Raw genomic sequence first — 24,883 nt, 5'->3', positions numbered from 1 at the left:
CGTGGGCTGGGATATGAAGAAAAGCATCTTAGGAGTTTGGGAGTATGTGAGTGTGTGTTTGTGTAGAGAGAGAGAGAGAGAGAGAGAGAGATGTGTATTTTGTGGGCAGCAGGGTTTGAAAGGGAAAACAAAGCTGTGAATGGATTCGGTACCTCCTCTAACAACTCAGCTGCATTCCAGCGCTGTTTTTACTCCTTTACTGTATGCATCCCTCTCTCCCTTCATCTGAACACCGCCGTTTCACTTTTCCACTCTATCTGATTCTCATCTTCCATACAGGAAGTCAGGATTGAAGGAGGAAATAGTGCAACAGTAGCAGGATATTGTGTGAGGCTCTTAGGGAACCTGTGGAATGCCACATTAAAACACTATATTGCTGGACGTTCCGCTGATGTGTGCTTCTGATGACGTCCACCCTTTCACTCAGTGCAGTCTTTGAGGAGCCAAGACTTCCTCCCTCTGTGATCAGAGTCACACCACGAGCTTTACGTTCTCAACTGGTAGAGGGCATCTTTCAGGATTCAGTGCTTATTATTAAACAACTGGTTTTGTGGAGAAAAAAATAATTCTAAAAGTTCCATTCCCAAATATTTGCTTGTCTCAATATACGGCCACATGCAAGGGATCAAATTTGTGTGGGTTCCTTCAATTGTTAGCCGCATTAACCCCGACACAAATGTAAAATATAAAAGGTTTTCTACATTTCTGCATTGGGAATATTTATTTATTTATTTATTTGTTGTTTGAAAAAAGTTTTCTCAAGGCTTCTTTGGATATTGAATAATTCATACAGCTTCTACTTTAAACATTTCGCAGTGTTCTTCTTTGAAGGTTTCCCAAAAGGGCACACTGATAAATGTTTTATAGTGCTCCATTAACCTTTTTTATGCATTTATATTCAAGATCGAAAAGGAACTCTCCCGAACGCTTCCCGAAATTATTATTGAAAAAGAAGCTGCTCCTTCCTGTGGGTTGTTCTGTTGTAGGATGTGAGCCAGGATGGGAATTTTTACAATAGCATTGTTTGGCTAAGTTTAACCTGTGTGCTTTGTTTACCATTCGCTGAAGTGGCTCTTTCTGCAGCAGGAATTCTAACTTTTCCTCACACACATTACCACACTACAGAGATTCTCGAAAACTCCCTGCAGGAGGGAGTCAAAATGCGTTTATTTATGAAACACTTTCCACATATTTTTATCTGGGATTTTGTGTCTCTGGTGGAAGCAAGTAAATAAAGGCAACGCAGTTTAGTGGAGTTTCAGTATTTGTTTTAATCATCAGTCATCAGTAACAGCAGGAGGCTGAAGCTGAACAATGAGTCTCCTACTCCTCTGCCTGATCTCTTCAGCACAGCCAGACCTGGGAGTGGCAATTAGGCAGGAATAATATTTAAAAGCTATTTGGAAAATCGCATGCAGCTGGTCTGTATAAGCTTTTTTTAGGAATAGATTTTACTAGGTTGCGTAAAGTGTCGGTGATGCTGAAATAATACTGATATCAAATGAAAAAATTTAAACTTCTCTTCACATCTTATTACACATTTAGTCCCAATTTGCTGTTATAATAACCTCCACTCTTCTCGGAAAGACATTCCAATAGATTTTGTAGTGTACTTGTGGAGATTTGTGTAAATTCAGCCACAAGGGTGTTAGTAAAGTCCGGTACAGATGTAGGGTGAAGAGGCCTGAGGTGCAGTCAGCGTTCCAATTTATTTTGAAGGTGTTTAATAGAGTTGAGGTCAGCGCTCTATAGCAGGCCAATCAAAATCTTCCAGTCCAACCAATGTAAACCATATCTTCATGGGGCTTAGTTTGTGCACAAGGACATTGTCATGCTAAAACAGGTTTGGGTCTTCTAGTACAAGTGAAGAGAAAATGTAATGCTTCCACATCCAAAGACATTGTATGTAATTGTGTGCCTCTTACTTTGAGGTAACAGTTTGGGGAAGACCAACATGTCCCAATACTTTTTTCATGTATTTTTTTGTTGTTTAATTTTTCTCTCACTCAGACCTGCACTCTGCGGCGTCAGTTCCGCACTCTGTACCCATCCGTTCCGGAGAACGCCCAAAAAGAAGCACACAGCCTGTTCGTGCAGGAGGTAAGAGACAGGCCGAATGTAATTCTGTCTCTGTCTGTTCTCTGAATGTCCTATAATATTCTCTGATCATGATCTATAAATGATTCAGCTGTGGCTCTGTGAAAAAATGCAAAAACTCATTGCTCTCAACACTGGATTCTGTGGATCTACTTTACTGTTTATAGACTGAACTTTGGCCAAGTATGAAGCATTCATCTTCTGTAACCCACACATGCTATAGAGTAGCATAGAAAGGAGAAAAGTTCACCAGCTGGACAGTAAGTGTATGTGCGTTATGTGTGTGTGTGTGTGTGTGTGTGTGTGTGTGTGTGCATGTTAAGTTTTAAACTTGGTCAAAGTTCACACAGTAGAGAAAATTAATGTAACATAAGGTTCGTGATCCATGTTACTGTTGTGATATTGAATAGATATCCCAGTAAAGAGTTTTTGATCTCCTTCTGATTTTTTTTTCCTTAAACTCAAATCTGTGATAGAAACCAAATGCTGGAACATCCTGATTAGGACGAGAGGCCCCCCGGTCTTTCATCTTGCCCTCTCTTCCTGAGCAGTCAGATTGGACAAAGAGCAAAGAGCTTTTACCCATCCTCTTACCCAGGATGACTTTTGATGAAACTGTGGCCTGAAATAGCATATGCTCTATTTTTGTGTAACAAACACACAGTATCAGGTTCTGACTCTAACAATCATATATTGTTCCTTGTTTCCTAGTGTCTTAAGACCTACAAATCAGATTGGCACGTTGTCAACTACAAGTATGAAGATTATTCTGGTGACTTCCGTCAACTCCCAAAGTAAGACACCTCGTGTTCATTTTTAACCCTGTCTCTATAGCTCTAACAAAATAAGAACAGGATCTATACAACACACATCAGACAAGTTAAAACAAGCCACACAATAAATACATAGAACCATGGGTTCAACAGCGTATCACTGCCAATTGTATTGTGTGTATTATATGTCAAAGCATTTCAGTTCTTGGAAAACAGGAGTCTTTACAAACTGCACATTTCCTCCTCTTAGCTACAATGGAGCCAATGGAACAATGTATGAGCTCATGTGTTCCTGTAGGGACACAGGGCAGTTGAGAAGAGCCAAATAAATTCTTCATTCTTTTAATTAGATATGGTTTTCACATCACTACCTCAGGAGAAATGTATAAACATTGTATATGACAGATGGAAAACACAGGTGGCCAATAGAAACAATCAATGCTTGAGAACAAACAGAAACCATTGCTAACAGTGAGACATTAGCTCTCTTTATTCACTCACACTGTGCCTTTGAGCGTAATCATTCTCATGTTTCATTATGAGCACTATTGTCATTGTAGTCTTGTTAACTGCTCTGTTGTGTTTTCATGTGTTTGGCTTTTGAACAGCAAAGTGTCAAGACCTGATAAGCTAGGGGTTCATGTGTTTGAGGTCGATGAGGATGTGGATAAAGACGAGGTAAGTGAATCTGGTTGAAGCATCCATTTTTTTTTTTTTTTTTTTTTCAATAGATTGGCAAAGAAGATCTTCAGTGAGAGAAATCCAGATGTTTATATTTTTTCCATTAAATGCAGTTTGTTAGGGAAGAGTGAGTCAAAAGCAGACCAAGGCACGCACTGACACAGCAAGTTCTTCTCATACCAATCTGTTACCATTTGCATCCACTGATAATTAAAACATTTGCTTTGAGGTTTACTGCAATACCAGCAGCATCTCCTCTACAGATATGCCTGTGCTCTGGTTTAAAGATCTCCCCCACACACAGTTTGCCTGCTAGGTCATGTCCCTATGAATAGTCTTGCAATTTCTGCCTGGACAGCATCAATAAGGTATCTAATAGCGAGCTATGATGACTCCTTCTGCCTCTTTCCTGCTTCCAAGGAATCCCCCCTGCAACCCAGCAAATGTAGGGTGTCCTGTTTGATTAATCAGCTCCAGCAAACAGCAGATCAGGCCTTTCCAGACTGACAATCCAAGATATAAATTAGTATTGCAGACTTCAGAGTGATCAATAACGATATTACTGAAGTTACTGAATTTGGTTTCCATACATATAAAAAGTGGGCACCAGTCTGCACAGTACATCAGAGAGTTAGCAGGCATGTTTTTACTTAAACAAATACTATGAACGGTGGTCAGTCCTCCTCAGTTAACCTCAGAGCAAGAATTCAATCATGTTGAAGGTTATTTTCTAGCCATAGATTTATGTAAAATGTTTTTTTTTAAGCAAGCAGCAGTACACAAGCATTCATCTGACTGTTAAACCTTAAACCTTTCAGTATGTTGACGGAATATAACAGCAAAAGTATTTGGCTATACTTTGCATTTCTTTCTTGGATTTGTGGTTGAATCGTTTAGTAAAACTGCACCAAACGGGAGTACAGTATACGCATTCACTTACATTATCTTGTCCTGATAAGACTTTATGGGAGGCCTGCAAATGAATGTCCTAGTCCTCATTGCTTCACATTTAAAGCTTAAAAAAACAGAAGGTACAATTAGAGCATAAGCTGCACTAACTGAAGGAAACTTTTTAAATAGTTTATCAAGTTTATCTTATATTTACAATTTAAAATATAGCAAATAATTGCATAATGAAGCTTTATATATTATATAGTTCAGTGGTTTATTTACATTTATCAGTGTTTTTGCTGTTGTGCCTTTTTTTTTGCTGGTGAGCAGGAGTTAGTGAACTGGATTCCTTTTTCAATGAACCCCTGTTCTCCTAACATTTACTTTAGCTGCAAGATCAAACAGAGAAGGGCTGGAGCCACATCACAAAAGTCATTCTCCACTTTCTCTTCCTCTGTGTGTGTGTGTGTGTGTGTGTGTGTGTGTGTGTGTGTGTGTGTAGGACACAGCTTCCTTGGGCTCTCAGAAAGGAGGTGTTAGTAAGCAAGGGTGGCTTTACAAAGGAAACATGAACAGTGCGATCAGTGTTACTATGAGGGTGAGCCTTTTTATACACCACACTCTGTATGTAACTCAGTGCTCTTTCTTCTAGGGAAAGGTTTATTGTAGCTCAGGGGCCACATTAGGTTTTAAATAATGAGTTGTGGGCTGCATACTGTTGTCTGATTTCAGATAACAGCTCTAAATGTAATTACAGAAGAGCCGCTTCAATACTTCCAGCTGAAATCCTAGATTTTTAGACCCAATCAATGTTCACACTCATGTCTCTGAAATGATACTGTTTGGCATATCCTGTTTGGATCTAAATCATGGTAAACTTAATATTTCTAGATGTATTAACAACAAAGGTACTGGGTGGTATCAAAAAGTTTCGAGACTAGTTTTGCAACACAGCAACAGATGGCAGCACAAGGCTGCACGCACAGTCACAGGGAGCACCAAACTTAATAAGTTGTTGTGTCAAAAGACGCAAACGTAAAATTCTGCATGAAACTGGGCAAATCTGCCAGAGAGACATTTGTCCTGATTTGCCAAGTTTACGGCGTTGCTGCAATGAGTCATTCGAGGTGTTTTGAGTGGATTCCCTGGAAGACGTCAAGAGATCAGAAGCATCTTCAACGAGCTCAACCCTCGAATATGTCAAAACAATTTTGGTGTATGATGATCATCAGAGAACAATTCACCACATTGCTGCCATTGTCGGTGTGTCATACAGAACAGTCCAGATTTGAACATGCACCTTTTTGCTGCCAAGTTTTTCCCCAAGCTGATGCCCCAGGAGCAGAAGGAACACCATGTCGAAGTCTGCTAAAAACTCTGTCAGCATGCCGTTGATTCCTTTATGTCAGGGTACAGGGACGACCCTGAGTCTTCACAGTGGAAGAGCCCATGACCGAAAAAGGCGAGGCAACCAAGTGCATGCTCAAAGTCTTTTTTGACATTTGGGCTTGTGCACTGAGAATTCGTTCCCAGAGGCCAGAGCGTCGATAACTAGTTCTACCGCCGGGTTTTAAGGCATCTGAAGGAGGACATTCAGCGAAAGCGACCAGATCTGTGGTGCACGAGTCTTGAAAACTTTTGATACCACCTCGATACCACCTCATGTGTGCCAATTCATATGATACAGTTCATTGTATGTTTAATGTCTAATGAGTAATATGACAAAAGTTACATTTCAACTGATGCTTTGCTATAATAGGGCTGCTGGATAAAATATACATAATATGGTGTGCTGATTGTGTTTACTGCATCAATAGAACAACCTTAATTATGTTTCTGCATAGAGTTGCGTGTATGAGTGCAGTACACTGGAAAAAAATCAAATGAAAAAAAATACATTTGAATGGCAATTTTACAGGGGCCAAGAACTGCAAAACATATTAACAAATTAGAAAACAAATGAAAAATTAGAAAACACTAACAACTCCGAAAACAAAATAACAAATGCAAAAACAAAAGAACAAATCCAAAAACACAACGACAATTCAGACAAACCGGAAAAGGTAGGTATAGTTTGTGAATGGAAAACTTACCGATCATTGGACAAGACACCCGTCATTCAAGATGTATAGGTATATACAGATATAACACGTAGCCCTGATTCAACTGCTATTTTATGTACATTGTATTCTTATATTTTATTGTCTATTTTTTGTTTTACTGGAAAGCGCCTTGTGCTCCTTTTGGTGGTTGTAATGCGCTTTATAAATACAATTTGATTGTTTGATTGATTTTGCAGTTCTCGGCCCCCGTAAAATTGCCATTAAAATGTTTTTTTTTTTTATTTGATTTTATTTCCAGTGTACTGCAGTCATACACGCAACTCTGTGCAGTGTTACTCTAGTGCACCAAAGTACATTTTTAGCGAAACAGCACAGTTACGACAACTGTAGTTGCAGTGAATAATTTTAGCAGGTTCTTTGACAGGAAGAATGGAAACCTGCTTAACTGAAAGTCCTAGAACTGATTGAAGCAGTTGAGTCCATTCAGTTAAATATGCATAATGTGCCATGCAAAATTAAAACTTTGTCTTACGCTTCTACGTAAGGCACTTATCATTACCGGAAGTAAAGAATGGTTTACCAAATTTCGTCTTTTGTAATTTTATTTGTGGTATTTAAAAGAGCCAAACAATTACGCAAAAAATTTCAAAACGCTGTTGCATCTTTGCAAACACTCATTACACACATTAAGGGATTTAAAAAGCCTTTCTGTTATTTCCTCACTGTGGTCAGTTTCACACCTGCTTTAGACGCAGTGGATTGGGATTAGGCTAAATATGGCCTATTCTTTTAATGATATAAAACGGTTCTTTTTAATGCTTTGTTCCAGTCTTTCAAAAGGAGGTATTTTCACCTCACACAATTTGGGGATGGCTCCTATAACCTGAACTTCTACAAGGATGAAAAGATCTCCAAGGAGCCCAAAGGAACCATCTTCTTGGATTCTTGCATGGGTGTTGTTCAGGTATGAGAAAAGTGGTTTGATAAAGTGTAAGTGTATTTTTTATAGCCCAAGCTATCAATGTTTTTTCTTTATAGGTGAATGCTTACGTGTGGATTTAAGAGAGTTCTTTTTAGCACATACAGAGGAACATATCATCATACCCCACTCTGGAGTTAAATAAATATGTGCTTTGTCTGAAACAGTGCACTAGTGATATGGAAACAGATGTGATATCCATATGGAGATTATATCAGTGGACTACATTTTCTCTCTTTTTCTTTAACAATCTCAATCTTTTAGTTACTTTAGCACCCTGTCATTCTTGGTCTCTGGCTTAACACTAATGAATAGTAAATGTGGATTTTAAACTGCCAAAACAATTTGCATGTGTGTGCACCCAAATTGTGTATTGTGTTAAAGAGAGAAAAAAAAAAGTCCAGACACTCATTTTCTCATAGCCTATTGTTTTGTGATCATATGAGTTTTTCTGTAATTATTTTAGTTAGATAAAATAGTTTGCTATTAGATATTGTCAGATATATGCAGCTATGTGTGCACATCCATCATTTCTTTTGCCTCTGTAATTAGTGTGGGTTTTGTTGCCTAAAGATTCGAGAATCTGATTTTGATCCAAGAGGTGTGATGCCATATTTGCTCCGAGAGCGGAAAGCATTCCAGAAAAACACTGACGAAATAACTTAAGAAAATGAGTTAACCTGTTCCCCTGAGCAGCGTACTCTCAGTCTAGCCTTTCCCAGTCTGGCTTTTAATAAACTAAGCTATCTCAAGCATGTCCTCCAATTGTGCAGTTAGTACTGAAACACTCCCACTCTGTGAACTTGGAGACTGATTGCCTGCTCCACTCAGTGAGTTAAAGTCACTCACTGAGGAATGCTTTCTAGAATAATAAACATATTAAGCAATCTGGCAGAACAGGGACAAATAGGTGATGTAGGGTGAAAAGCAGGCTATACATTTTTTAAAAATGTTCACTGTTTTATTATTGCAGAGCTATAGGAACGCAGGTCTTGTATATTACTCGTCTATACTAACATATCTAGTGTTTGGTATAGTCTAGTACTTTACTAGTATATAATAGTATATCTAGTATAGTCTAAGAGAGCTCTCCAATAACCCACACATAATCAACATTATTTTGCATTCGTCCATTGATCTAGAGACTTTCCAGAAGCACTGAGTGCAAGGCAGAAGTGTACCCCAGAAGGGATGACACCCCGTCCTCCATGCACCATGTGCTCGCACATTCACTTTTGAGGAATTTAGAGAAATCGAGACAGGATTCGAGAACTACCGCATATACAGATGTGCTAGCAACCCTCTGCTGCAATTTCAGCCTATGCCTTAAAGAGGTCCCTGTGCTTGTCCTTGATTTCCTCTGGTTAGCTTAATATTCCTCATCCCTTTTTAGTTTTCTGTCTGATCCAGTTAAGCAGTGTTTTTGGCAGCCAGTAGCTCTTTTGTCCTCCATATGGAAATATTTTCACCCGTCTGGTTGTTTGCATGAGTATACATCCTTCTCTTACACGGACATACCAAATCAGAGCAGGAATTTAAAGTGTTCCCATACAAAACTGATGTCAAGTGGATTTGTTCATTAGAATTTAAAATACACTTTATTTTCTTTACTTCATGAATCAAACCACACATCCCAACATTTCGGTAATTGGTTTTAAAGCAAAGATGTTTTGTTCGTTCTTAGTTGCAAAAATCACCCATATCAATGATATAAATCATATATATTAATCAGAAGAAGAACCTGCACCTCATTATTCTCTTTGTCTATTTTGGAAAATTAGAGCTACTGACTCTGTTCCAACTTGCACTTTACACCCATTACCAAAGCAGCAACGCTGGCCAGACTCCATCTGTGATGTTAACTGAGTAAGTATCCAACACATGTCTTTTTAAGGTAATCTGAAGCTTTTATGTCTTTTATCCGTGTAGAATAATAAGGTGCGCAGGTTTGCATTCGAGCTGAAGATGCAAGATAAGAGTACGTATCTGTTGGCCGCCGACTCCGAAAGTGAGATGGAGGAGTGGATCAGCACGCTGAACAAAATACTTCACAGCAGCTTTGAGCTCGCCATGCAAGAGAAGAGGAATGGAGACCTACATGATGGTTTGTGTGTCTATCTACCTAAATATGTGAGCTTTCATATTTAGACCACCCAGACAACTACCACCCCTGACTTGACAGCAGATAACATAGAGCACCTGCAACTCCATTATTAACCCCTGTACAGAATCACATGCCTCTATTCTCCAGAGCAGTGAGATATCCCAGGCCTTTCGGTTTATATTTGCTCAGTGCTCCACATGCGTTATTTGGTCAGTTGATGAGGCTACTATGACATTTCTCTCTTTAGGAATTTATCTATCATTACCTACAGTTTTCTTTCTTGGCTCCAAGATGTAAGCCATTGTAATAAATCATCTATTTGTTTTCCCATTATGTAGATGATGAATTGGGGAAGACCGACAGCTCTTCTGGATCGATGGACAGTTTTCAGGTAGGTCCTGTTTGCATAAATGTCCAGCACCAGACTTAGTGGTGTTTTCTTTTCATTTCAACTCAAAATCAAAATGTTATACTCTGATCTTGCTTGAGACCATAAGCATATAGTAATATCCATTTTCAAGAGTTAAAATAAATGTACTGCTTTGAACTAACAGGAAAGCCAGGAATGTTTCTTGTTCTTGACCCTTAAGCTTAGAGGGGTTTCTACTTTTCTTTTTGTTAGTACTTTTTCAAAGTAAACAAATGATGACTTATGCATCAATATAAGCAGATGCCAACAAAATATTTATTAGTTTATTTATAGAAGACACACACCACTTAACCACTGTTCTATAGATTGTCTATAGACATGCATGAGAATCAGCTCAAGCAACAAGTGTAGACACTATGTGTTTAGACACAGTTCTGGTCTGTACAAACAAAATACATTTTTATTGTTTATTACTGTGAACAAGTGCATGTTTCTTTAAAATGTTATCCCCATTCTTCAGCACTCGTCATTATGTCATAACCATTTAGTGATTCCTTCTCTAGGCTAGTGTGATTGATATGCTTGTTGTGCTTTTCTTTAGAGTGCCAGAGATATCGAGTCTAAGATGAGAAATGAAACTCGGCTAAAGCTCTTCACATTGGATGCAGACACACAGGTAAAAAAAAAAAAAAAAGGCAAGATAAGCAAATAAAACAGTCTGACAGTTGGGCAGAAGTCAGAAGATGACTGGAAAATGCTCTAAATGTGTTTTTGGTGCCTTTAAGATATCTGGATGTGTATGTATGCAGAAGTTAGATTTCTCTGGAATCGAGCCAGAATCCAGACCATTTGAGGAGAAATTTGGGAAGCGGATTCTTGTGAAATGCAACGATTTGGCGTTCAACCTGCAGAGCTGTGTGGCAGAGAATGAGGAGGGCCCAACCACCAATGTAATCCATAATGCCTTAATTAATTTACATCATACAGCTTCAGTACCTGAAGCAGTGATCATTGCAGTGATTCTTTTTCTCTCTGTACATGGCAGGTGGAGCCGTTCTTCGTCACTCTGTCTCTGTTTGATATTCAGAACAGCCGGAAGATCTCCGCAGATTTCCACGTAGATTTAAACCACCCGTCAGTAAGAGCCATGGTGCCAGGCTCCGGTGCTCAAATCATTAATGGCGCTTCAGATGCAGCACAGGAAACGAAGAATGATCTATCGGACAGCTTTCTGCAGTATCCACGCCAGGTTGGATTTGTCAGTTGATATTTGAATTATATATATATATATATATATATATATATATATATATATATATATATATATATATATATATATATATATATATTGTATAATTTGATAATTTTCTTTTATAACACTTTTGGCACCATTTACAGCCTCTGTTTTGAGTATGATGCTACAAGCTTGGCACACCTATTTTGGGGCAGTGTCTCCTATTCTTCTTTGCAGAACCTCTCAAGCTCCATCAGGTTGGATGGGGAAAGTTGGTGCATAGCCATTTTTAGATCTCTTCAGAGATATTCAATCTGATTCAAGTCTGGGCTCTGGCTGGGCCACTCAAGGACATTCACAGAGTCGTCCTGTAGCCACTCCTTTGTTATCTTGGCTATCGTGTGCTTAGAGTCGTTGTATATTTATTTATATTTTCTCTTCAATATTTTTGTTTTAATCTTTACTACGATCTTTTACTGTGAACAAGTGCAACCAAACAATTCTCCTATAGGATCAATAAAGTATTCTGATTATGATTCGGATTCTGATGCTATCCTGTGTATGCTTTTTTTTGTGTGTGTGTGTGTCTAGGGTGTGTTTTCTGTGATGTGTCCGCACCCGGATATTTTCCTGGTCGCTCGGATTGAGAAAGTTCTTCAGGGAGGAATCGCTCACTGTGCTGAGCCATACATGAAAAGTTCTGATTCCACCAAGGTCTGTGGATCTAGTTCACAAATATAAACACCTACCCACCGTTCTATTTACATAATCTCTTCACATATTAAGTGATGCAAATCGCATGAATATATTCATGTAGTGTTTATACCATTTCCGCTGTCTCTTACTGTACCTTTACAGAAATCTTTGTGTGTGTTGCAGAAATAGAGGATATAAACGTAGAAAACAGTTGTATGGAAATGTGTTCATTGATTTATTTTCTGTTTGTTTTTTTCTCTCCTTTTTCAGACAGCACAAAAGGTGTTGAAGAACGCTAAAGTGGCATGTAGCAGGCTCGGCCAGTACAGGATGCCATTTGCATGGGCAGCCAGGTAAGAAAAATCTAAGATGCATGAAATAATTGTCTGTTTGTGGGCGCTACACTTAAGTGTAATTCTTGGGCTTAGGGAACTGCACAATAAAAGCTACTCTTGTGAAACGAAAGGAATCATCAAATGTGCGATATTCCTTCAGATAAGGAAAGGAGACACTGTGTCTTGGAGAGTCCAAATGAAACCTCTGTTCATGTTTTTCTTTTCTCTGTCCCTCTCTCCTTGTCACAGGCCTCTGTTTAAGGATACAAGTGGAGCACTGGACAAATCTGCACGTTTCTCAGCAATCTACAGGCAGGACAGTAACAAGTTATCTAATGAGGACATGTTCAAACTTCTGGCAGATTTCAGGAAGTTAGTGCATCTTTTGGTTTATTGGCTGTGATTACATCTGAACACTTGTCTTCCCTCACTGACAGTGTTAGCATGTACAAACTTATCCCTCTGGGCTTGGGAAGTGATTAATTGTAGTGTTTTACATACAGTTTCACTAAAGATAAAAATAAATAAATAAATAAATAAATAAGGATTTTTTTTTTGTTTTAAGCAGCATGTCATGAAAAAGTCACTGCGCCTACTATTCTGTGTGTTTCCTAGGGCTGTCACTCGATTAAATATTTAATCGCAATTAATCACCTTATTGTCATGAGTTTAACATTCGTATGTGTTCTAAATGTAACTCAATTTTTTTATATATATATATGGATACAAATGTGGATGTTTTTTGCAAATGTATGTTTATTATTAGTGAAACCAAATTTAACCTAGAGCATGAAGACAAATTTTTGTAAGTTATTGTGGTGTTTTTAAATTACGTAAATCATGAGGATACCATATGGATATGTTTCCACACGGACGGTCCTAATTGGCGGATGTGTGCATAACTGTGAATTTTCATGCTTGATTCGAGGCTTGGCGGATTAGTATTTCAGGATTTTTCTGTGGAGCTTATTCTTTTTTTTTTAATATCTGAGTAAAGAAAGGACGTCGTGAACATATGTGTGCTGCATTGCCGGTTTAATTTAGCCTCTTTTATATTTATTTATTTATTTATATTTTTTTTATTAAAACGGTCAAACAGAAATGCGATCTGCTTTAACCGCACGTTAATAGAAAAGCCCTAGTGTTTTCATTATTATTAGAGTAAGAGTGAGGATTAAAAGAGCTTCTTTCCTGTCCACAATCTGTCCTTTGTACTCTTATTTTCGCTCAGGCCAGAGAAAATGGCTAAGCTGCCAGTGATCCTGGGGAATCTGGATGTCACTATTGACAGCGTTGCCCCAGATCTCCCAAGTGAGTCAAACTTGGCACTACTTCTACTAATCCAATTTATTCTTACAGTTATTTCTGCGGGTTTTGAAACGCTGTGCTGTGTGTATTTTTGTGTTTATTTGAGAAGACTCCATAACGTCCTCATATATCCCAGTGCGTCTGTTTGAGAGCAGTAATTGGAACGGGGTGTTGTTCGAGGTCGAAGAGTTTGTCCCATGTATAGCAAAACACTCACAACCCTTCGCCATCTACAACAATCACCTCTACGTGTACCCACGCCACCTTAAATATGACAGCCAGAAGACCTTTGCTAAGGTACCAGCACTAAAGTGCTCTCTTTTCTTTCTTTTTTTTTGTGCATTATTATTATTATTGTGATCCTCTTAGAGGATGACAGCTTAGCACTGTGCATTGTGTGTCTGCAGGCTAGAAACATCGCTGTGTATGTGGAGTTTAGGGACTCTGATGAAGAAGATGCGCTTCCTCTAAAAGTAAGATATTGTCTTTTACAAATGTCATAATTTCACTATAAACCCACGGACCTGAACACATAATCCTATCTCTTTGATCTATTTTCGTACCGTGCAGTGTATATATGGTCGTCCAGGTGGATCACTTTTCACAAAGAATGCTGTTGCATTAGTGTTGCATCACCAGCAAAACCCTGAGTTTTATGATGAGGTAAAACACTCGAACCCTTCAATGTTATTTTATCCTAGCAACATTACCATTAGCTTTGGGATTTTGCAAGATATGCATATTGTTTTCTCTTGTCAGGTTAAGATTGAGCTGCCGACTCAGCTGAATGAGAAGCACCACCTTCTGTTCACGTTCTACCACATCAGCTGTGACACCAACAGCAAAGCTAGCACTAAGAAGCGGGAACAGGTGGAGATACAGGGTAAGGCAACGGACACACTCAGGGTCAACAGTCACTGAAGTCTGTCTTAGTACATTCCTCTCTTTGTGCCTAACAGGTGTCTGCACTCCAGAATGAAAAACAATGAGTGAATGTGTTTTTGGGTTTCAGAGAAAGTTTGTATTTTACCGGCTCTGGGGTTTTCATTTGTTTCCCTATTTTTTATTCTCCCATTTACTTATCACTCGCATATTCTTACTAGCAGTACCATGAAAAGCTAGATTATTTCTGAGATGCACAAAACTGTCTAGAAGAATGAATTGTAAAGACTTGGCTTTTGATAATATTAATCTGTTTTATGCATTTATTTGTAGATTGACATATTTGCATTATTTTATTTAAGTTAATCTGTTTTCACCTTGTCATAACTCTCATGTGTGTGCATATTTGTGTGCATGTGTGTAGTGGGCTATGCATGGCTGCCTCTACTGAGGGATGGCAGAGTGATCATGAATGAACAGAATATTTCTGTAGCTGCAAATCTGCCTGCTGGCTACCTCAGCTGTCAGGAGGGCAACAGCAAGGTGAGCACTTCCTGCAGAGACGAACATTCAGCATCATAACAGATCGAGTGGATATTTAGCAATATTTATTTATTCCCCTCTTTCTCTTTGCTCTGTATGTGTAGCAGCACACAGGCCCTGAAGTGAGATGGGTCGATGGAGGAAAGCCAGTGTTTAAGGTCTCCACCCACCTCGTGTCCACCGTTTACACACAGGTCTCAGCACAGCTCTAACGCTTTTCCACTTCATTTTCAGGCATTTTTTATTCCAGTTTTCTTCCATTTCTTTTTCATTTTGTGGTATGGTTTGTAGACAAGATTTATTTTCAAATATTTCAGGATCAGCATTTGCACAATTTCTTCCACCACTGTGAGAGTACTGTGTCTGCAGCCCAGTCCACAGGAGGCGAGCTGGTCAAATACCTTAAGGTATTGTAACAGACTCTGTAAAACTTAACTATAAAGCATTTTCCTCTGTCTTTTTCTCTTTCTGTCACTCGCTCATGCTCTCTACGTATATACGTTTTAATGTGCTTGTCCATATGTTTCCAGAGCATGTTTGGCAAGTCAGCCTTGTTTTTGCACTCTAATACCACTTGTGTAATGTACTTACAATACATTACAGAACTAAGTAGGGAGCTTCACACAGACCCCATGTCTCTGGATTGTATGTGTAAACACACCATTCCTCTCTGATAACAGCCCACAATCAGGACTTTTGGTCCTCCACCCTTAATCCATTAGCGGTGGTTTTCCAGCAAAATACACCGGTACCCAGATGTGGTAAATAATGTTATAAATAATAAAGCATGGTCCAACTGCTGATCAACATGGGAACAATTGGGAACATGTGGTTTAAGTTTATTTAATCAGCCACTTAAGAGTAAATGATCAGCCAGGTTAAAGGATTGTGCATGTATCGTCTTCAGAGTCTGCATGCAGTGGAAGCTCACGTGATGATAAACTTCCTCCCCACAATTCTGAACCAGCTGTTCTGCGTCCTCATCAGCACAGCACCCGAGGACGTTGCTGTGAATGTCACCAGGTCAGTTCTCACCTGCTTTCCTGAAAAGGTCTGATATTGAGGAAGAACTTTTTTAATTAGTAAAACAACTGAACATTTTATTTATTTTATGTTAGTTTTACATTTATTACTAGTTATGTGTGAAATGTGCCTACATACTTCAGTTTGTACTCATCTGCTCTAAACTATTATTGTGAGGAGACAATGGTGAACCTCAAAAATCTGTCATAGTCATAGTTTAATGTGTTCAAACAATGTCCTAGTGTTCTTAGAACATACTTACACAATCTTTAACTATATATATATATATATATATATATATATATATATATATATATATATAGCTTGTGTGAAATAATTGTTTGTGTGTGTTCAATATGTTTGCCTGATAATTAAACAAAATGTAGAAATTAGCCAAGTAAACTTTCCAAGCTGTTTCCTCAAGCCAGTGCCGTTAATTGTAATAATGTTCCTGAAGTCTCGTGGGCTATTATTTTGTGGTCTTACGCTGTATGAGTAATTAATTTGATGTATGCCTCATATAAAAAACTGAGTCTGTTTATTTTCACTCAGAGTTATGATCCATATTGTGGCTCAGTGCCATGAGGAAGGCTTGGAACATTATCTTCGTTCATATGTCAAGGTGAGCAACATCAATAAATCTGTGGTATCTGCCTCCCTGACTGTACTGCATTTACTATTTTTAGGATGTAACTATTTTCCCCAAGTGGATTTTTTGCAGTTGACTTTGGATTCTTTTTGCCAATGAAACCTCATACTTGTTTTATGTGTGTTTTATGTGTTTGTCTGTGCATAGTATGTTTTTAGGACAGATGCTAACACAGCCACTGGCAAAACAGTGCATGAGGAGCTGGCCAAAGCCATGACCACCATTCTAAAGCCCTCAACAGATTTCCTCACAAGCAACAAATTGCTCAAGGTGATTTTTATGTTGTACATGGGTAGATCACAATGTTGGAATAAAAAAAAAAAATACAAGTGTTATATATACATAGGTTATTGTATAAAATTCAGCATATGTGTATGGTGGCGTGAAAAAAGAAAAAAAAAGAAACACCTTAACCTGATGAAATTTGTGTATATTTTAGGAAGTGTTTAACAAATTAATTGGTCTAAATTTATTACTTGGCTTTAGCATGGCAAAGTATAATGCCTATTTAGGTAGGCAGATCTGCTGCATATATTAAAGTGCCTTACATCATGATCCTTGCAAGCAGATAACTTATGCACAATTAAAAAAATAAAAATGCTGTCTTCAGCCACAGTGACATGTGACGGGTTTTCCCAGACCACCAGAAATGTGCATAAGGGGCGGCTGTCTTTGTTTGTTTTGTTTTTTTTACTGTGATTAATTTTTCCACTGTGCCACAATGATTTGAAGCAAAGTCTAGGCTTGTGTGCTTTTCTTACCTGCTTTTATTTTGCTCTCTTCAGTACTCCTGGTACTTTTTTGAAGCCTTAGTGAAGTCCATGGCACAGTACTTGGTCGAAAGCGGTAAAGTTAGGGTAAGTCTGCACCATCATTTGTGAATATTCTCGCTGAGAAGAGATGATATTTGCTGTGTTGTGTAAATGATTCTTGAAACACTGTGAGGAACAGAAGTCAGATTTAGAAATGTATTTTGATCCGCTGTGGCGACCCCGAATTGGAGAAGCCGAAAGAAGAAGACTAATGTTTTTAGTTTTTAACGTTGCTTTCTGCATTCCAGCTGTCTAGGAACCAGCGTTTCTCAGCCTCCTTCCACCACACTGTAGAGACCTTGGTGAATATGCTGATGCCTCACATTACGCAGAAATACAAAGACAACCTAGATGCAACACGCAATGCCAACCATAGCTTGGCGCTCTTCATCAAGGTCAGTGTTGACATGCAGACCACAGTTGCCACACACTTCACCTAGACTCTAGAAAATGAGCTGTATTTATTTATTTGTTTGTTTGTTTATTTTTTGACTATTGTCTATGCGGGTGCAAGTGGACTGACAGCATTGAGTGATCTGATGAACTTGTGTTATTTTTTCCTCAGCGTTGTTTCACTTTCATGGATCGTGGCTTTGTCTTCAAGCAGATCAACAACTATATCAACTGCTTTATGCCTGGAGATGCTAGGGTACCTGGTTTCTGCATTATTAATTCTAATATTTTCTTATGATCTCAGACACATCCAGAGTCATTTTTAAACTTCACACTTGCTAATTATGTAATCATGCTTACGGGTGGCCATTGCTTCCTTCCAAAGACACTGTACGAGTTTAAGTTTGAGTTCCTGAAGGTGGTGTGCAACCATGAGCACTACGTCCCTCTTAATCTGCCCATGCCATTCGGGAAAGGACGGATAATGAGGTTTCAAGGTGAGACCTATCCCAGATATAATTTTTCAACTAACTCAGTCTTGTTTATAGTCTAGAACTACAGTTGTGTTCAAAATTATTCAACCCCCAATGCTGTAAATGGTTTTAGGGAATTTAGTGTACATTTGTAATTGTATTCAGAATGAAATCCTACAAGGACTTATGCAACTAAAATGACATTAATTAGTTTTGTAATACAGTAGTAAATGTTTCTTTTGTGAATTCTTCATTGACATAATTATTCAACCCCTTAAAGACTACCACTCTGAAGAACAGAGGTTCAATGAAGTGTTTTCAATCAGGTATTGAAAACACCTGTGGATATCAGGGAGCAGCAATAAAGCCTAATAAGCACCAATTAGGCAGCTTTAAAATGACTGTGATACTCAGCTCCTTCTAGACATTTACTGGTGTGGTTACAAACATGGTGAGGTCAAGAGAATGGTCCAGGAAGACAAGAGAACAGGTGATTACTCTTCACAGGAAGGGCAATGGCTATAAGAAGATTGCAAAGATGTTAAACATACCAAGAGACACCATAGGAAGCATCATTCGCAAATTCAAGGCAAAGGGCACTGTTGAAACGCTACCTGGTCGTGGCAGAAAGAAGATGCTGACTTGACTGCTGTGCGCTACCTGAAGCGTAGAGTGGAGAAAAGTCCCGTGTGACTGCTGAGGAACTGAGAAAAGATTTGTCAGATGTGGGTACTGAAGTTTCTGCTCAGACAATACGGCGCACCCTGCGTAATGAAGGCCTCCATGCCAGAACTCCCAGGCGCACCCCTTGCTGTCCCCAAAGAATAAGAAGAGTCGACTGCAGTATGCCAAAAGTCATGTGGACAAACCACAGAAGTTTTGGGATAGTGTTCTGTGGACTGATGAAACAAAATTAGAACTGTTTGGGCCCATGGATCAACGCTATGTTTGGAGGAGGAAGAACAAGGCCTATGAAGAAAAGAACACCTTGCCTACTGTGAAGCATGGCGGGGGGTCAATCATGCTTTGGGGCTGTTTTGCTTCTGCAGGTACTGGGAAGCTTCAGCGTGTGCAAGGTACCATGAATTCTCTTCAGTACCAGGAGATATTGGATGACAATGTGATGCAGTCCGTCACAAACCTGAGGCTTGGAAGGCGTTGGACCTTTCAACAGGACAATGATCCCAAGCATACCTCCAAGTCCACTAGAGCATGGTTGCAGATTAAAGGCTGGAACATTTTGAAGTGGCCATCGCAGTCACCAGACTTAAATCCGATTGAGAACCTCTGGTGGGACTTAAAGAAAGCAGTTGCAGTGCAAGCCTAAGAATGTGACTGAACTGGAGGCTTTTGCCCATGATGAATGGGCGAAGATACCCGTAGATCGCTGCAAGACACTTGTGTCAAGCTATGCTTCACGTTTAAAAGCTGTTATAACTGTAAAAGGATGTTGTACTAAGTACTAAGATTGAATGTCACTTGGGGGTTGAATAAAACTGATAATGTGAGCTCAGAAAAGACATTTGTGGTTATTTCATTATAAATGTTATGTTATATTTGTCTGACCTACACGTGCCTCTTTGATTTAATTGTAAGCAGGATGACTGAATGATCATAATCAATGTCAAACCGACCAAAACAATAAATTTCAGTGGGGGTTGAATAATTTTGAACACAACTGTATGACTGGACATAAAAAAACAAAGCTTCGCAATTCAGTTGTCTTGTTTATATTTATATATAGTTCTAAGAGATGTGTATGCACTTGATATGCGTTTTATATCTGCATACTCTCCAAAGCACTTGTTTAGTCTGAATGAGTGTGTTCTGCTCTCGTGTTCTGTTTGTTTGCCTCATCAGCAGCTCCCTACTACAGTATGGAGTTTCACACTGCTCTAGGTAGGTAAGGCATAGTGCCTACCACTATGCCTATCATATTAATCAATCCTATTATACTTAAATCAGTAAAAATTTCTTCTGTCATTTTTAAAACAAATGATATACCTTCTCATTTTAGTGTTTCAGTCAGTTTCACTGTACTACATTTAGCATCAGTGTGATTGACAAATAATGTAAGTAGTGTCTCGGTCTGTTAGTGTTCTTAATTGCAGTTGCAAAATAAGGGTTGAAGCACGGAGACAAAATACTGAATGAATCATTGATTACCTAAAAAAAATAAAAAAAATTCATCAGCATTTATGGTCCAAAAGAGTGATTATAAGAGATAAAAGGTGAAAACATTTGGCAGGTTAGATTTTTATGTAATACCCTCAGTCAGATTTATTAACATTCTTGGTGAGTTTATTTAAAAGGTTAATGAAAAATTATTTTGTAGTTTTTGTAATCAATCTCACACTAAACATAAGAAAAAACCTTCAAGGTGAAGTGAATTTATTCCAAATGTAAAATCTAGCTTATGTTCAAGGGGCTACAACTGATCCTCACAATGCAAAGTTTTTGATGGAATCTTGACTTTCTTAAAATAAATAGAAAAGGTAGATTATATTGAAACTGGAATCTAATTAACCAGCAATGTTCCAATAATTTCAGAGTTGACAATGTACATAATGTACACCTTTGCTGTCTTATTCTCAATTCTTATGTTGTTGTATCATGTACAGTTTTCATAATGCTTGCTAATGTTTGCTCTAACCCAACTAGAGGGAGGACCTGCTGTACCCTTCTCCACTTCTTACTCTCTCTGTCTCTGTCTTTCTCTTTCTTTCTCTCAGACCTTCAGTTGGATTACTCTCTAACTGATGACTTCTGTAAGAATCACTTCCTGGTTGGCCTTTTGCTAAGGGAGGTGGGTTCAGCTTTACAGGAGTTTCGTGATATCCGTCAGATAGCCATCCAGGTGTTGAAGAACATGATGATCAAACACACCTTTGATGATCGTTACACCTCCAAGGTGAGGCTCATTTAGGATATATATATATATATATATATATATATATATATATATATATATATATATATATATATATAATATACACACAATTATTGGCACCCCTGGTTAAGATGTAACATGCCAACAAGCTGTTTGAGGGGCATGCAATGAAAAAGCCTTTTCTCACCTACAATAACAAACGCAAACATCTGGAGTTTGCTAAGTGGTACTGGGACTTCAACTGGACCATGTGCTTTGGTCAGATGAGACTAAGATAGAGCTTCTTGGCAATAAACACTCTGGCGTAAAATAAAGGATGTGAATGGGCAAAGCACCTCATGCCCACTGTGAAGTATGGTGGAGGATCTGTGATGGCCCTGGGAACCTTGTTAGGGTGCATGACATCATGAACTCTTTAAAATACCAGGACATTTTTAATTAAAACCTGATGGCCTCTGTCAGTAAGATGAAGATGGGTCGTCATTGTGTCTTTCAGCAGGATAATGACCCAAAACGTGTGCCGAAATCTACACAAAAATGTGGACAAAAATGTTTCAGCAGACACAAAACCAAGCTCCACCCATGGCCATCTCAGTTCCCAAAACTCAGCCTAATTGAAAACCTGTGGGGAGAGCTAAAGAGGACAGTGCATAAGAGAGGACCCAGAACTCTGGATGATATAGAAAGATTGTTCAAAGAGGAATGGTAAAAGATCCCTCTGTCTGTATTCTCCAATCTTGTGAAATGTTATAGGAGGAGATTACCTGCTGTCTTGTTGGCAAAAGGGGGCAGCATGAAGTGTTCAGGGGTGCCAATAATTGTGGTATACATAATTCATGTAACAAAAAAACAAAATTTTTTAATGTTGGATTTTTTTTTTTACTGAATAATTGTAATACTGAAAGGTTTGATTTTTCTCTTTTTTTTTTTTCTATATCGTTTTAAAAATATATTTATTAGAAACCTAAGAACACATCTTAACCAGAGGTGGCAAAAATTGTGAAGGGCATGCACACATGTGTATACACTGGAACCCCGGGGTACGAGTGCCTCGGTGTACCTCAAGAAGACAAGCATTTCTTTTGACGCATTTGGTTCCATTTACAACAAAATGTTATTTATTTCTCTATTTTTATCATTTATTACATTTATTATTTTTTATGTTTGTATATTTGTGTGGTAAATTGGGGATAAAACATTTTTAAGGGCTGACATAAGCGATCGCCTGAGGTCTGGGAACGCTAATTGATTGCTAATTAATTGCTTTTACATTCATTCTTATGGGAACATTAACATGCGAGTATGAGAATATAGGAACACGAGCGGGTTTCAGGAACTAATTAATCTCATACACCGGAGTTCCACTGTATATGTATTAGAATATATATTTGTGTGTGTGTGTGTGTGTGTGTGTGTGTGTGTGTGTGTGTGTGTGTGTGTGTTTGTTTTGTATTCTTATATTCTGTGTCTCTTTTTCTTTACAAATGTGCAATGAGTATGTAAAACTCTGTTTCAGAGTCAGCAGGCGAGATTGGCTACTCTCTACCTGCCTCTCTTTGGCCTTCTCCAAGAGAACGTCAACAGACTTAACATTAAAGACACCACACCCTTGACCAACAGTCTTTCCAGCAGCGTAAGACTGACACCTACTGACTGTAGTCTGTAAATACAGTTATTATTACCTCTTTATAAACTAGTTACTCAGGCATGATGGTCCATTGTGTGTTGCAGACTGTACGGGATGAACCGGTCCCTACAAGCTCTTTGATGACACCCCATAAAGCAGGAAGTCATATTGAGAGCAGCCTGCATAAGGATGTGTTTGGGGTTATATCTGGAACAAGTAAGAGAAGATAGCTGCTGTATAATCACTGTGAAACTGTATTTAATTTTTGGATGGTACAAATGGAGTTTAAATTGTTTAAAAAATGTTAAACGAAAACTTTTAAAAATGTTTTAAACGAGATAAAAAATATACATAACTATTTATTAAAAGAAAAATAAAAGGTTTAAAATAATTATACGCTATGCAAGTCTGTTTTATTCAGCTTTGCTACAGAAAAAGTGTGAAACAATAAATAAAATATATCGATAATATTCATAAATAACTAGATAGAATAACGCGTCATTTATCAGCAAATGATATTTTTTGTGATGTAGTCACTCCACATGCCTCCTCCACTCCGAACATCTCTGTGCGACACGCTGACTCGCGCTGCTCCCTCATCAGTACTGACTCAGGAAGCAGCATTCCAGAACGCAGCAATGACAAATCCCTCCCCCTTGACAAGGTACTGTCCTTAATCATCAATTATAAATATAAAGTTCTTACAAAAGTACTGAAAATATGCACTTATTCATAAAGTAGCGCAATAATTGTGCTAATTAGCATATCTGACTTCTTTTAACTGAATGTTTGTCTTGGATTAATTGTACTGTTAGCTTTATTCTGTCACCTCGGCAGTCACATTCTTGTTTTATTTCTTTGAAAGTGGGAATTTGAATTTGATGCCTTACTCAGTCATATTTCATACAAACTTTGCCTGAATGCATATTGGAGCAATCCAGCATGCTGAGTGTGAGTCATTGGGACTGCATGAAGGAAAGGTGTGTGGTTGTATGTGTTTGCTAACCCGGGTTTGTGCGGTTACCTCTTACCCTCGCTTGCGTCAGAGGGAGCATTTTGTGCGCCGTCACTCCACCAGCATGCTACGCTCTCTCCCAGAGAGTGAGGAGAAGGTCCTTTCCGCAAGAGCTAAACGCCAGACCATGGACTTCTCACTGCTGTCTGCTCCCTCATTCAGCCATCTCACCATCCACAACAAAAAAACTGCACAAGTATTACATCACCTTGCTCTGAGCTTTCACCCTTTCCCATTGTAGAGCTGCTCCAAGCAAGTGTGTGTGTTCCCTGTGTGTGAGCTTTATGTGCATGGGGATTCACAGACAGCTGTCTGCATAGCTAGGATAAGAAGATGAATTTTATCTTTTGTTTACTTTTGTATTTTCTTCTGTTAGCAAGCTTTATAGGAGGAATAAGATCATTCATATTGGCAAGTGGGATGAATTGTTGACCCAAATGTAAGAAATGAGTGTAAGAAATGCATTATTTTTAAACCCCACTATTCTAAATCTATAACATATTCTTGAAACGTTTACTGAGATTGTGAATAGAGATTACGTTGTAAAATTACAAACTATTTATTTTACATTATTTAAAACGGTATATTTTCTGTTTCATACTGTATATTTTAAATTTATTTAAATTCTTATACTCATGATTTAGAACTTAAATTAAAAGCTGATAATATTGTTGAGGTGAAGACATTGCCTCATGCTCTTCATTCCTACCTCCTAAGAGCTTTTTGTGGTTTACGCTTTTATTTCTTGCTGGCAAGTCTGACTGGTGCGTTTCTGTGCCAGCCGTGTGCTTTGGTAGACACATTAGCTCTGTAGCTATAAAACTATACAGCTGCACTCATACCTGCCCTTCTTCTGTTCTATATTACAGCCTTCATGGGTTGGCATTTCTGCTTTGTATTAGGTGTCCTCAGTGAAATGCACTTATTAATGGTACAGTGTAAGTTGATGCTTCAAAATCCAGTGTGTTTGTAAAACATTGAGGACGTGGAATACAAATCAATCCTATTTGAGGGTGTGAAGTTGAGACTTGAAATCGATTCAGTT

At 38.4% G+C, this 24,883-nt stretch overlaps 1 protein-coding gene across 8 annotated transcripts in view; it reads left to right on the top strand.

Annotated features, from left to right (window-relative positions):
* The window catches only part of zmp:0000001200 (dedicator of cytokinesis protein 9), a 73,287-nt gene that overhangs the window by 37,267 nt on the left and 11,137 nt on the right, over positions 1–24,883 (top strand). For 3 of the 8 annotated variants that reach the window (XM_046843770.1, XM_046843745.1, XM_046843754.1), the window contains exons 3-34: positions 2,011–2,100; positions 2,809–2,891; positions 3,479–3,548; positions 4,945–5,040; positions 7,335–7,469; positions 9,414–9,588; positions 9,927–9,979; positions 10,560–10,634; positions 10,768–10,908; positions 11,004–11,207; positions 11,784–11,906; positions 12,159–12,241; positions 12,473–12,595; positions 13,455–13,534; positions 13,641–13,828; positions 13,939–14,004; positions 14,102–14,194; positions 14,291–14,414; positions 14,838–14,956; positions 15,064–15,150; positions 15,274–15,363; positions 15,864–15,979; positions 16,532–16,601; positions 16,776–16,898; positions 17,414–17,485; positions 17,689–17,835; positions 18,006–18,089; positions 18,219–18,330; positions 21,039–21,217; positions 22,713–22,829; positions 22,928–23,039; positions 23,357–23,487. In XM_046843770.1, the coding sequence (XP_046699726.1) occupies positions 2,011–2,100; positions 2,809–2,891; positions 3,479–3,548; positions 4,945–5,040; positions 7,335–7,469; positions 9,414–9,588; positions 9,927–9,979; positions 10,560–10,634; positions 10,768–10,908; positions 11,004–11,207; positions 11,784–11,906; positions 12,159–12,241; positions 12,473–12,595; positions 13,455–13,534; positions 13,641–13,828; positions 13,939–14,004; positions 14,102–14,194; positions 14,291–14,414; positions 14,838–14,956; positions 15,064–15,150; positions 15,274–15,363; positions 15,864–15,979; positions 16,532–16,601; positions 16,776–16,898; positions 17,414–17,485; positions 17,689–17,835; positions 18,006–18,089; positions 18,219–18,330; positions 21,039–21,217; positions 22,713–22,829; positions 22,928–23,039; positions 23,357–23,487 (3,561 nt within the window). Of the gene's footprint in view, positions 1–2,010; positions 2,101–2,808; positions 2,892–3,478; positions 3,549–4,944; positions 5,041–7,334; positions 7,470–9,413; positions 9,589–9,926; positions 9,980–10,559; positions 10,635–10,767; positions 10,909–11,003; positions 11,208–11,783; positions 11,907–12,158; positions 12,242–12,472; positions 12,596–13,454; positions 13,535–13,640; positions 13,829–13,938; positions 14,005–14,101; positions 14,195–14,290; positions 14,415–14,837; positions 14,957–15,060; positions 15,151–15,273; positions 15,364–15,863; positions 15,980–16,531; positions 16,602–16,775; positions 16,899–17,413; positions 17,486–17,688; positions 17,836–18,005; positions 18,090–18,218; positions 18,331–20,169; positions 20,206–21,038; positions 21,218–22,712; positions 22,830–22,927; positions 23,040–23,356; positions 23,488–24,883 lie in introns of all 8 variants that reach the window. The other 5 variants (XM_046843736.1, XM_046843726.1, XM_046843786.1 and 2 more) reach the window with 3 other exon arrangements.

This window comes from Silurus meridionalis, chromosome 3, assembly GCF_014805685.1.
Source record: "Silurus meridionalis isolate SWU-2019-XX chromosome 3, ASM1480568v1, whole genome shotgun sequence".
Taxonomy (NCBI): Eukaryota; Metazoa; Chordata; class Actinopteri; order Siluriformes; family Siluridae; genus Silurus; species Silurus meridionalis.
The sequence above is the reverse complement of the archived record's forward strand: the minus strand, read 5'-3'. Positions and strand labels throughout refer to the sequence as shown.